We start from the raw sequence: 12,467 nt of genomic DNA on the forward strand, positions 1-12,467 counted from the left end.
GTTCATTCTTGCCTGTTGGCATCGGTTCCAACACAGAGTGATGGTCCGCCGGAATTAACGGTGCGATTTCCCGCAGCGACAAGCCAACGCCCGCCGGCAGCCCGGGCCAAAATAACGAGACGGAAATTGGGCAGGGGGAAACGAACAATCACGGAAAATATCCAACGTTGTATATGGGGAACGATGAAATCCGTGCGTACGCGAATTGAATCTCCTCTAAGCTCGATTAAAGCGCAGGGCTGGAGTTGACGAATCCTCAGGAAAGCACTTGTGAATGGAAAGAACCGACGATGAATCCACGAGAAATGGTAGCAGCAACGTCCAGCAATGAAAAACGAGGAACCTTGAAATCTCAGCAAGTGTTGAAAGAATTTTGCACGTTTATTTGCAACTGTGCACAATCCCAAGACAGCGAAACGAACGCTGGGAGTTTTTACTTGAATATAGCTTGAGAAATATTCAACCAGATGGCAATTTTGTTGAAAGATTATAAAAGAATCCTCGTGGCAATTAGATGATGGAAGAATTACGACCAAAAGTACAACTGGTTTGGTACTCACGGTCAAGATTTGTCGTTCGTCTTGGAAGAATTTCCTTCACTCTTCTTTGAAGCTTGATGTTCGGGAAACTTCGCAGTCCGGGGTCACCAAAAATGTATAATGGAATCAACAAAGACGAAAGAATAGACAGACGTAGCCCCAGAGTATACAGACGTTGATTCTACGCTAAAGGCGTACCAAAATGTAGAATGGAATGTTGAAACTACACTAGGCAGAAGCCCAGCGCAGAGTAGCGATTCCACGATATGGAATGAATTCGGGCCACAGAAACCAGAGATTTAAAGACAATCAAAACAGTGTAAGAATGTCGTCGCGTGAGCTACGATACTATCATTATGCGATTACGATCAATTCTTCCTGGGCAGTTCCGAGAACTGTGGTATTTATCTGGGCGGTACAAAACTGCAAGTCACTCTCCATTACCTAATGGAAAATTACGTAAATGTGAACACTACGTCACGCATAAACGTTACATTTCCCTGTTTAATTCTTCACACATTTGGAACACAGACAGACCGAAGGCTGCAGACGGTGTTAGGCCGGGTCCACACTCACTCTTTGCGCCGGCGGATTCTTTGTTTGTTTCATTATACGCCGGTGTGCGGGCGTTTTAACTTGTTAAATACCCGTTCGCACTTTTCTCTGTCTCAATTCGTTGTATGAAATTTGTTGTCATAATTCGTTGTCGTTCTCTGACATTAACTCTGCCACCCAACTAGTCTCGGTCACTTAACTAAACAACTGGCACGCTGTAGAAGTTACTCACACAGTCACTAACGCGCTTTGAAAAAATTTAAAGTTACGCCACCTGGCATTGCAAACGTGTATTTCAATTAATAAACAAGTCTGCTACGGAGTTTTAAATTCAGTAGTCTATACAGCAAGCACACGCAAGCACACTTAGATTCAGCAAAGCAGCGAATGGGAATCCATTTGGTACGCTGCAATATTCTCCTCATGGGTTACATGATAGAAATCGGTTACCTGGTTAACCCGCTTCAGGGATTGTCTGCTGTTGAAATACGGACGAAGAGGAGCTACAGTTTCAACCCACTGAAATATAGTTCGGTTGGAATAACAGTTCATTTCATGCAATGGCATATACGAAGGATCCCCCACTGCGCAGGTCCTTGCTTGGCGATCACAGCTAACGTATCGCAATCATGAGGTTTTCAGGCTTGGAAGCTCAGGCAATGCAGCTTAGCTGGATCAGCCACTTTTCCTGGCAAGTCGAAGCGAGATTTGAAAAATAAAGCTTCCGGTGAGGTTTGAACTCGCGACCCTGTGCTAAGCAGGCCCAACGCTTTGCCAACTGAGCTACAGGAGCTCAGTAATTTCACGGGGTATATTGTGGCCAAGGTAAACTGTTGCGCAAGCGCACAACTTGCCAGGCAACCTTCACATATACGAAGGGGATCTCTACCAACGTATCCGATAACGCAGTAATATTTCATGCAATGACATGATCGCCAAGCAAGGACCTGCGCAGTGTGGCTTTTGCAGTCGAAGAGATTCACCTCCTGACATGTTCAGCAACAATGGCACTAACTTTGTCGGGGCATAACGTGAGCTCAGCAAAAGCATTTCCTATTGGAATCAAACTCACTTACACAATCATCTGAGCCAGCAAAGAACAAACTGGCACTTTCAACCCCGCTTGCAAGTCACCAGGTTGGAATATGGAAGCGTGTCATTCGTTCCATACACCGCGTCCTTCAAGCGATTGCGGGCAACGATCCGTTGTTCGTCGAGTCTTTGTCTACATTTCTTGCAGAAGTTGAACGAATCCTGAATAACAAACCGATCGCCGCCGTTGAGACGATGTTCGGGACCTACAAGCTCTTACCCCTAACATGTTGTTACTTGGTAAGATGGACTGTTCGCTCCCCCCAGACGAATTTGCGACAGCCGACGGATTCCGGAGATCATGGCAGTCCAGTGGTTGGCCGATATGTTTTGGAAGAGATGGCCACGCTTACAACGTTGCAACTGCGCCACAAATGAGGCTGAAAAACCGAAAAAAAAAAGTTTGAAGTTGGCCACCTGGTTTTGTTTGTAGATCAGATGAACTCCAGGGGGCTTGGCCGAAGGGCCTTGTTGGGGAGGTGTTACCTGACAGTGAAGGAGCTGTTACACGTGTGATGTACGCACTGCATTAACTGTTTACACGCGTGATGTGCGCAAGCAGTGCCTACTCGAGACCGCTTGATAATTGTGTATAAACCTGTGTTTCGTTCTTGTCCATTGTTGTGTTGAATTACTTTGTTCCCAAGTTCGTTATTTAGGGCTGAGTAGTTTCGGGCAATAGTGTAAAGAAATCATTATTTCCCGCCATCACAGTCGTTTCATTGTGGACGTCTTATGACGTAACAAGCACCTTATGTTCACCTCGTATCTGTTGGTATTATGTTTGTATGTTGAGGACGCAGATCAGTATGTGATAACAATATTCTATTGGAATAAGGTGCGGTCCGAAACCTTTTAAAATCACGTTAGGATACAATTTTGAAACTGTTGTATGGATGATCGGGATTGAAAATAAAGGTGCTATTGTAACTAACTCTAATTGTCTCAGAGATATTTAACAGTGCTTCGATAGCGTGAGTGCGAGATGAGCCTTTTGGATTGTTAAACCTGCTTCTTCCTCGTTCTGTAAAGCAACCAGAACTCGGGTAATTTCCCGAGTAATTATTGTATTGAAAACTGTTACCAGCTTCATTGAAACGGTATATTACGACTCTGCAACACGAACGTTAAGTCTACCAGGTTCAGAGAGACTTGCAGATAATATCAGAATAGCAGTATAACAGTAATACGATAGAATAGAATCATGCCCAATGCAAAAGAGCCGAATGCAAAGGCCCAATTAAAAGGCGCACATGACTATTTATACTTGGACTATCGGAAGCTTATTGGTTGGTTTAGTCACGTGCCGTTATACATCACTTGGGTTAATATAATACAAGAACATAGGTGTGATGTGACCTAAGCATAGGAGAACATTTTATGTGGTAAACAGGATGTTGAATGAATCGCTTTACTCGAAAACCTTCGATGGCTAAATCATTTGGGTCACATTATGAGGTTATGTTAACACTTATTGGGTCGGAAGTTGCGAAATATCCAATGCATATGGTAAGGGGCTTGCAAATGCTTGTGCAAAGCTGCAAACGAAATGGATTATGCAATATTTGTGCAATGCTGCACACAAAACATTACGCAATACAAGTACTGGTTTCTCTGGCTATGTTACACTATTAAACTCTGTGGCCAAATCTTCCCAAGCCTTTCTTTTTTTGTTTAAAGAAGTTCAGTCGTTGTGTTTATTTTTAAGTAGGCCTATGTATATGTTACACTTTACAAGTTCGATCAACGTTTTTCGGTTTCAGTAAAAACACACGTTTTTTTTGCTATCCGTGTTTGTACTGTGGCAAAATAAGTTATTTACTTATGCGTGTACATTTACATCAATTTAGCGAAACAAAACAGTTTGTAAACAAAACCTTTGACCTTGCCTTATTGCCCAGACAACTACAGACGCCAACGCTATGTGACGCATTTGAGTTGTCTATGACGTAATAACTCGACGATACGAAAAAATATTCGAAACCGTCACGCAAGTCTGACTTAAAAGTGCAAACTTCAGTGGGACTTGAGAAACCTTTCATAATACGGCCCTAAGTCTGCTTGCGTGTTCTTGCTGTAGACTACTGAATTTGTAGTCCGTGAGCAGATATATTTATTAATTGAAACGCACGTTGCACTATCAGGTGGCGTAACTTTAAACTGTTCCAAGCGCGTTAGTGACTGAGCGAGTAACTTCTACCGCGTGCCAGTTGCTTAGTTAAGTGACCGAGACTAGTTGGGTGGCAAAGTGAATGTCAGAGTAAAGCATTATCGGGTATTTAACAAGTTACAATGAAAACAGGTCTGTCGTCGAGCAGGATGCCAGAAGACAGAGAGTTCTGCAGGAAAGCCTAACACCGTCTGCAGTCTTCGGTCCGGAATTTTTGAACGTTTATTTCAAAAAGTGCAGAAAGGAAATCAAAACAAATCCACAGCGTACATACTTTGTACAACTCGACCCGAATGGCAAATTAAATTGAGTTTAAAATCAAACATCCACGTCGTTATTATCCACCGCATATTAAACAGCAACAACAGTCGCATTATGAACTGGTTTGTCAAGATCAAAAGCAGGTGTCCAGACATCTGACGTTGGTTCGTAAACTTCAACCGATGCGAGTGGATCATTGAAACTCCTGAATAGCCTACAACCAAAATGGTTTGGTGATTTGTTTAACATTCAATTAAACAAATTCTTGCTGCTTATATGACAACATAAACATGACCGGTCTATTTTAGTTACAAGCATTCAGATGTAAAATTTACTTTTATTTAAGTTAGTCGCTTGTAAGCAGCTCCCATACTTGTATATATGTCACGAAACATCTTCAATTATGAGTAACAATTGTTATAGTGACGTAATAATTACTGCTGCCACAATTGAAAGTAAACCTCACCTCAATCCACCCACGACATAGATCCTCCCATCAATAACACAAGCAGAGTGAAGGTAACGAGGATTTAGGAGAGGAGAAACGTATTTCCATTTGTTGACTCTTGGTTCGTATTCTTCAACTGTTCGCAGGGTGCCATGATTACCCCAACCTCCTGTCAGATTTAAAGTAAAACTTTGTCCAGGGCTTTCTTAGCTTCTATTTTGTATTTAAGTGAAACATCAGATCATTCATGTAACTTAAATTACATCAATTATGAATTATGTAATATTACTTACTGTTGTAAATAAAACAGTGGAGATTTTTTGCAGGTTTTTAGTTTAGAATAAACCAAATCACTAACCAATTGCATAGATCTTCCCTTCAATTTCTTCACATGCTAAATCCCATCTTACTTCATTGAGAGAAGCGATTCCTGTGGAGGTTCCAACACGAATATCGTGGAATTCACATGATTGTAAGAATTGTCTGCCATCATATCCGCCCACAGAAAACAAAATATCTGAAAAAAAATAACTTGTGTTAATATTCATTATGACATCATACAACGACTGTGCCGTACTATTACGTAACAAGCAATGGAGTAAATTTCTGTATTTCTTGAAATGAAAATAAGCAATTAGTTTCATATCAAGGTTTAAAATTAAACTAAACAAGACGACGGTTGACATTCACGCAATAAAACACTCGGTAAATCTTCAAAGATTCTTTGCTGTGTGTGTGACGTCATGTAATAACCGGTGACGTAAACGCAGGGATCAAGAAACGTGGTATTGCAAGTACTTTAGGCAACTTTCCAGGAAAACAAACAAGTTGTCGGTATTTTTGTAGACTTTTAGAACAGCGTTACTTCCATATTAGTGTCATAGAATTTGTCTGTAAACTGACTGAATGTGTAAATTTACAACTTTTGCATTAGATGGTTTCATTTATTAGGCAGTGTGTGTTGGGGTCGTTTCAAATCTATTCTTACTTCCAATTGAACAAATTTCATGTCCGAATCTTCGTTGCAACATGTCGAAACCTTTTCTCGGTCTGTTTTCGAGTACAGAATAAATGAAAGTTGTTGATAATATTCCATGGTTTCCACGACCCCCCGAAAGGTAAATCTCGTCTACAAGAAGTGTAAGTTAATTACAAGGTTGCATAACAATAAACTTGAGTGGTATTTTAACACATTTTGTCTGAATGTAAACTTGCAACCTAGTAGAAAAATATAATGGAAATAAAGGCCAAAATGATACAGTTTTTGGTTAAATGCCAACATGTAAGCGTATCCGCTGAAACTTGTCAGAAAAAACGGTAGTTTCCCGAATTGCGTAACAGTATGGAACACTCGAATGCGAGTTTTTGCTGTAACACTTACGTCGTAATGTTATTAATAGTACTTACCATAATATTATTACTGAAAGAGACATCTTAAATACATATTTGTATTTTTTGTGTTGAAAGTTCGATTATTAGCGTACATGGGCTGGTCTAATCACCGATAATTCAACAAAAACATAATTTTAAACGCCCAGGCCATACCCAGTTGCAAAAGTTTAAATGTGACAATTAACAACAATGTAACGAAAAACCTTATTAAAATGCGGCACTTTTAACAACTGCATGTCGACAAAACACAAAAACGCCGTCATAGATTTTCTATATGTGACACTTCCCAAAACTCAAAAACCTGGCGCCTATAGATAATGGTATACAATGCATTGTAAATGCTACAGTTCCTCCATACACCATAAATTTTGTTGTTAAATTGTAAAAATACGTTGGTAAATATTAACTGACCTCCAACGACAGCCGATGCAGCATAACTTCGAGCTTCAAACAAATCAGCAAATTTCGTCCAGCGTTCACCTTCCTCCAAATTCATCATCTCACAACTTTTTGTTGAGCTGATTCCACCCATTACATAAACTGTGTTTCCAACTTTGGCGGAAGTTGAGGCTGTTCTTGCCGAGTTAAGCTTCTACAAATAAAATCGTGAAACATTGCATGCATTTTACACCTTTATATGGTTAAGCAAGTCCGGATATTTATAATTTCAAGAGAGTACAGAGTTACAATTAATGTGATGAATCATGCCCTTATGCTTATAAATGTTTTGCTATGAGTTTCAATTTATATACCAAGTTACTTTGTGTGCATTTAAGGACAGAAAAGATACCCTACCATAATTGAGTTAAGATTATGTGCAAAGTTTTGCTTGTTAACTGTTAACATGCAAGTAATTATGACCTTTCAACAACTACGCAAATACAACCTACTGGCAAGTGTTGATGTTGTTTTGTGGAAAGATGCCATTTCACACAATCTCTTTCTGAACCCACGCCACCAAGAACAAGAAATTCTGACAAATATGAGTTTGAATGATTTGGAAAGTAATTGTTTTATGGCACCTCAGACATTTAGAGGGAGACACAATAAATTACTGAAGCGCGGTCTCTATGTTGCCAGTATGTGGTGAATTTTCATGATAAAATTAAGTTCCAAAGTAAAAAAAATCCAAAGTAAGGAGAATTGAAACCATATCACAACTTTTGATATCTTTTCTCATCTTACCTGGTTGAGCTGGTTGTGTGTTGGATGAGTGAGCTATGGATTGATCTCTCACCAGGTTTCTGTCACTAGGTGGGGTATGAACAGGTCTGAATTTTCCTGGAATGGAACAGAAACAAAATTTATTGCAAGTAAATTTGTCACCGAACAAACTGAATTCATTGAAAAATCTTTGACAAATGACAATTGAAAACAAAATGGTTTAGATGAACTGGCAATTACAGTATTTTGTCAGGTTTGACAATCTAGTAAATATGAAAAGCAGTTTCCAACTTCTATGAACCGACTGATTGATTTGTTTTAATCAGTGCAACAGTAGAAAGGTCGCATAGTCGCAATCGAAATATAATTCATTATGCCCTATACATGAATGCTTGTGACCACTAATAACATTAAAACAGCACACTAGTCCACCACAACATACCATTTCGGAACCTTCAAATTAACCCAATTGGATTATGGGAAGTGTTGATAATGCTGCACTGCAGTTATATTTGTTTAAACAACCAAGGAATTTTAAAACTAACTTCCGCTTGGTGGCAAGTCACGATGCTCTGGAAGGTTTCTTTCACTGGATGAAGTTTGTGGTGTAGCATCACTTGTAGAACTTCTGTTTGCGTCTAAATTAACATAAACGCAAAATTGTGAAAATACAATTGAAAAACTAATAAAAAAATCAATAAAATAAGTTGATTTTATGCTATTTTGCTTGCAAAGTTACGATGTATGTTCAATTTGTATTAGTTATAAATACATAATAGAAATATTATATAAAACTACAGACATCAGCCTGTTACTGTACATGTTAATATCCACATAAAACAATTAGCATCAGTGCAAGTGTATTGTTCTGGGTTATTTGAACAACTCAGTGCAACATGGCACCAGGACCGTATGTTATTGTCACAGTTCAGTAAGTTGTATATGGTTTGTGCATTATTCTGCTTAGTGTAATTTGCTTGAAAAGAAAACAGTGAATCGTGCATTTTTCAGTCATGATCCAAGTCTTGGTAGTTTGTAATGTATACAGCAAAACATACATATTACATGAAACACTTGCCTTGATTTGGTTGTGCCGCTTGGGCTTGTCTCGGTGTCTCAGTACTTCCATCAAGTGGTGTATATGTTTGCGACCTATCATCTAAACATTATACCAAATAAATATTACAAAAAGTTCAAATAAGTTTACTTGATCAACCCAGTTTAACAAAACATTTATGGATGCAAAGTCATTGAACCTTGATGTGATAAGTTGGCCGCGGATGTAACAGTTCGCAAATTGCCATCACTAGGTGGGGTTTGGGAAATTATTTCATTAGATCCTCTGCTTACATCTGTTCAGATTACAAAAGATCGACATAAAGTATCTACTGGTTTGACATTAGTGCATATTATTAAGTATTGGACAAAGTAATAATTAGACAAAAAAGAGCAGTTAAAAAAACAAGCTTGCCTTGATTTTCTTGTGATTCCTGTGCTTGCTCTTCCATCTCAGTGTCACCACCAAGTGGTGAATCGGTTTGCGGTCTGACATCTATAAACCACACAAAAATAGGTTACATAAAAATCAAAATATAGTTTCAAAATAATATCAATTTAACTTCTTACCCACTGCAAGTTTAGGGTTTGTGAAATCGCTTGAAAACAACCTGACTCCACCTGTAATGACAACAACCTAGTTTGTGAGTAAAGTGCAGTAGTCACAAAATTTTTGGCAGTATTACACAGAAAAACACCCAATATGACATAAATATATTTTATGAAGTACAAAAAAGACAAACACTTTGGACAATGTTTTCTTGTGGAGAAAACAAAAATCACCTAAAACCTTTGACCTAAGTGGAAATCGTGAAATTATGTAAGAGATATTTTATTTGCCTGTGGGTATTTGTTCATACCTTGGACACTGGAAGGGGGATGCTGGTCGGGATCAGAACTGATCTTTTGAGGAGCAGGCTCACTCACCATGACTACAACAAACATTTATAAAAAAAGGAACTACACAAAAAAGTGAAAAAAGAAAAAAATAACCATGAGAACAGCATTTACCAACAAATTTTCTGTGTTCGGTTGAGAATTGATTCAATGGAACTGTTGGATTCTGTGGTGGATGTTGAATATTCATCCCTCCAACAGCATCTGCAACCTGTTGTGCAATGACTGCATGATCTTGCTTAGCCATTAGTTCCTGGAACTCATCTCGAATAGAAATCATATCTGGTCGATTGGATGGATCATGATCCCAACATCTCACCATTGCTCCTTCAATACACTCAACTATTTCTCTGTTGCTCTCATCGTTGTCCTCTTTCAGCTCCTGGATTGCTTCACAATTTGGGTGAAGGCCAAGTTCTAACTTTCTTTCAAACTCATGATCTGACAAGTAGGGGTTTTCACGCGTGAGTGTCATGTGTTGAATCATGCCACAACTGTATGTGTCCTGTTCTTTCTTCGGTCTAGCACCATGGCGAAGCTTCTCTGGAGCTGCATAGAACAGGGTTAATGCCTGCCTTTCTCTTCTTCCATCAATGGTTGTGGATCCTGTATAACTGGCAAGTTGGGCACTTCCAAAATCTGTAATCTTGCAAACTAACCAAGCTGTGAGAAGAATATTTTCTGGCTTCAAATCTCCATGAATCACTCGCTTGTCCAACCCGCAAATGTGAATGAATGCAACTCCAGATGCTATGTCCAAGTTCATTCGCAGAATTAAGCCAGGCCCTAAAACAATAGAATCATCAAGCAGTAAAACTTTTAAGTTTCCTCCTTCGCAAAACTCCATCAAGATTCCCATCGACCCTGACCACTTGGTGATGCCAAAGACAATGACAACATTTTTGTGTTGACATTCTTGCAACTTGTTGTACTCTTTGAGAATTCTAAACACAACACGACATCAGGTATGGTATACATTGCAATATTGGTTCTTGTAATGTCAAAAAGGTAATAAAAGTAACTTGAATTCACATACTTTTTCTCAAGTGCTGATTGCTGTCTTTCACCACCGGTTACAGTAAAACATTTGGCTGCATGATGCCCAATAATTTCATGCCATGCATGTAAAACTGTACCAAAAGATCCACGTCCAACCTCAAACAAATGAACATTGCAGAGAATTTGGTTTGCGCTGTATATCCGCAACTGCACACACGAAATAACTGTGAATGTTTCAGTATTTTCATTGTTAGCTTTTCTATAATTTTTTAAAGTGAATAGTATGCAAGTTTAAAGCACAGATACAAAAAGATTTCGTAATCAATTTGTTTCATGCATGTTGCTTAATATAATTAAACACTTACAACTTCCACTCCATCTGTTGTGGACTTGACAATTCTAATTTCAGACATTGTCTTGATGCAGAAATAACGAATTCACCACATTCATTTCAGTATAGTTCAAGTTAACTCTACATTTAAATCTTGTAAATTGCAATGAGAGCAAAAACTCAAGTGAAAATCACTGCTACAAACACAACTTCCCTTTTTAAACTAAACGGGACGCAAAGGTGTTCGAGGGCGACTGTGGAGATTACTTCCCTATTTACCTTTAGTTTGTGGCGTGGCCGCAGGAACTGCTGTGAAGTTGGAGACAATGATCAGTCAGGCATTGCAAGTTGCAACCAACGAGACGCCAGTCGACAAAACTTTTTTTCCAGTCGACAAAACTTCAAACGCTCATAACTTTGCCGTTTCTTAATGGATTTCGATGATTTTTGTACAGGTTGTATGGAATGGCACGTAGTTTTAAAATGGATATCGGCTTGTCGTAATTCGAATATTTATTGATATTTTGTTTAAACTTGCTCTTTTGAAACCGCTTTATACTCTTTTACATTTATACCCGTCTTTCTGGCGCCATCGCTAGTTATCTCGCTTGCGTTACGTCTTTCAACTTGAACTACTTCTTCTAAGTCTCCTTTGTCGCGTAATCGCAGTAATTATCTCTTTGTTTCTGACTCGTCTTTGATGTATCCCTGTATATTTGCGACTCTTTCCACAAATAAACAGATCATGGTTTTCAATCTAACAGATCACAATGTGATCTTTCAGATTTGGTCTCATCGACCAGCACAGATCTCGGTTTTGTTCTGACAGGACCTGCAGGCAGCATGTTGTCTCACCGGGACTTTCTGGACAGGTTTAATGTTGGGTTCGCGGTGATGCAATCCTTCAAAATCTTCGGACAATCCAACTGCGATCCTTTAACAGTTTCAACCACCTGAAATTTCGTTCCGTTGGAATAACGGTTCAAGAGTTGGATTTGGCCACGAGACGTATCTTGCAATGGTGCAACAAGAAGCTTTTCAAGCTGTTTGAGCCAATCTGACGAACTGTACATGTTTTGAAGAAAGAACTAAACACCATTGTACAACGAGCTACAGGTCATCGCTGTGCAACCTCTATACCAGTGCTTCCCAACCTTTTTCAGTTCGCGACACACTTATTTTAATGCAAGTTTTATTGTGCGACCCACAATGAGATTTGACCAGACGAATAAAAAACAATTATAATGCAATAATTTCGTGATCTAATAGAAAAATGTAACATTTAGAAATGCTTCGCGACCCACCTGAAATATATAGCTTCACGACCCACCAATGGGTCGCGACCCACTGGTTGGGAAGCACTGCTCTATACCTTTGCCTCATCAACAGAATAATTCATGTTGGAGAAAGATTACGTAGATCAGGCTTTGATTTACAACAGAAACATTAGATAATTCTGTCCCATCGTCACCACGTGACGGATTTAAACATAAATTATTATCAGCATTCTGAAGGACAAAGTGGAATTTTACATGTTCTCGTGTCAGTGCGCAAGAAGTATTG

General features: G+C 39.1%; 1 protein-coding gene across 3 annotated transcripts; it reads right to left on the minus strand.

Moving 5' to 3' along the window:
• Window positions 1-4,560: 4,560 nt before the first annotated feature.
• On the minus strand, window positions 4,561-11,183 carry LOC145894965 (uncharacterized). Of its 3 annotated transcripts, XM_082983691.1 has the most exons (17): window positions 10,939-11,183; window positions 10,611-10,780; window positions 10,234-10,518; window positions 9,689-10,188; window positions 9,538-9,609; window positions 9,248-9,298; window positions 9,093-9,173; window positions 8,878-8,973; window positions 8,700-8,780; window positions 8,167-8,259; window positions 7,643-7,738; window positions 7,348-7,430; window positions 6,869-7,049; window positions 6,054-6,194; window positions 5,424-5,582; window positions 5,084-5,234; window positions 4,561-4,831 (listed from the first exon to the last, which is right to left on the minus strand). In XM_082983691.1, exons 1-17 carry the CDS (start codon window positions 10,984-10,986, stop codon window positions 4,708-4,710), a joined length of 2,412 nt encoding a protein of 803 aa, XP_082839817.1. In that variant the 5' UTR covers window positions 10,987-11,183; the 3' UTR covers window positions 4,561-4,707. The 3 variants fall into 3 exon arrangements, with proteins under 3 accessions (XP_082839817.1, XP_082839816.1, XP_082839818.1); XM_082983690.1 differs by having other exon boundaries at window positions 9,689-10,518; window positions 10,939-11,182; XM_082983692.1 differs by lacking the exons at window positions 10,611-10,780; window positions 10,939-11,183 and having other exon boundaries at window positions 9,689-10,180; window positions 10,234-10,372.
• Between the last annotated feature and the right edge of the window lie 1,284 nt (window positions 11,184-12,467).

This window comes from Ascidia mentula, chromosome 3 (genome assembly GCF_947561715.1).
Source record: "Ascidia mentula chromosome 3, kaAscMent1.1, whole genome shotgun sequence".
In the NCBI taxonomy this organism is placed as follows: Eukaryota; Metazoa; Chordata; class Ascidiacea; order Phlebobranchia; family Ascidiidae; genus Ascidia; species Ascidia mentula.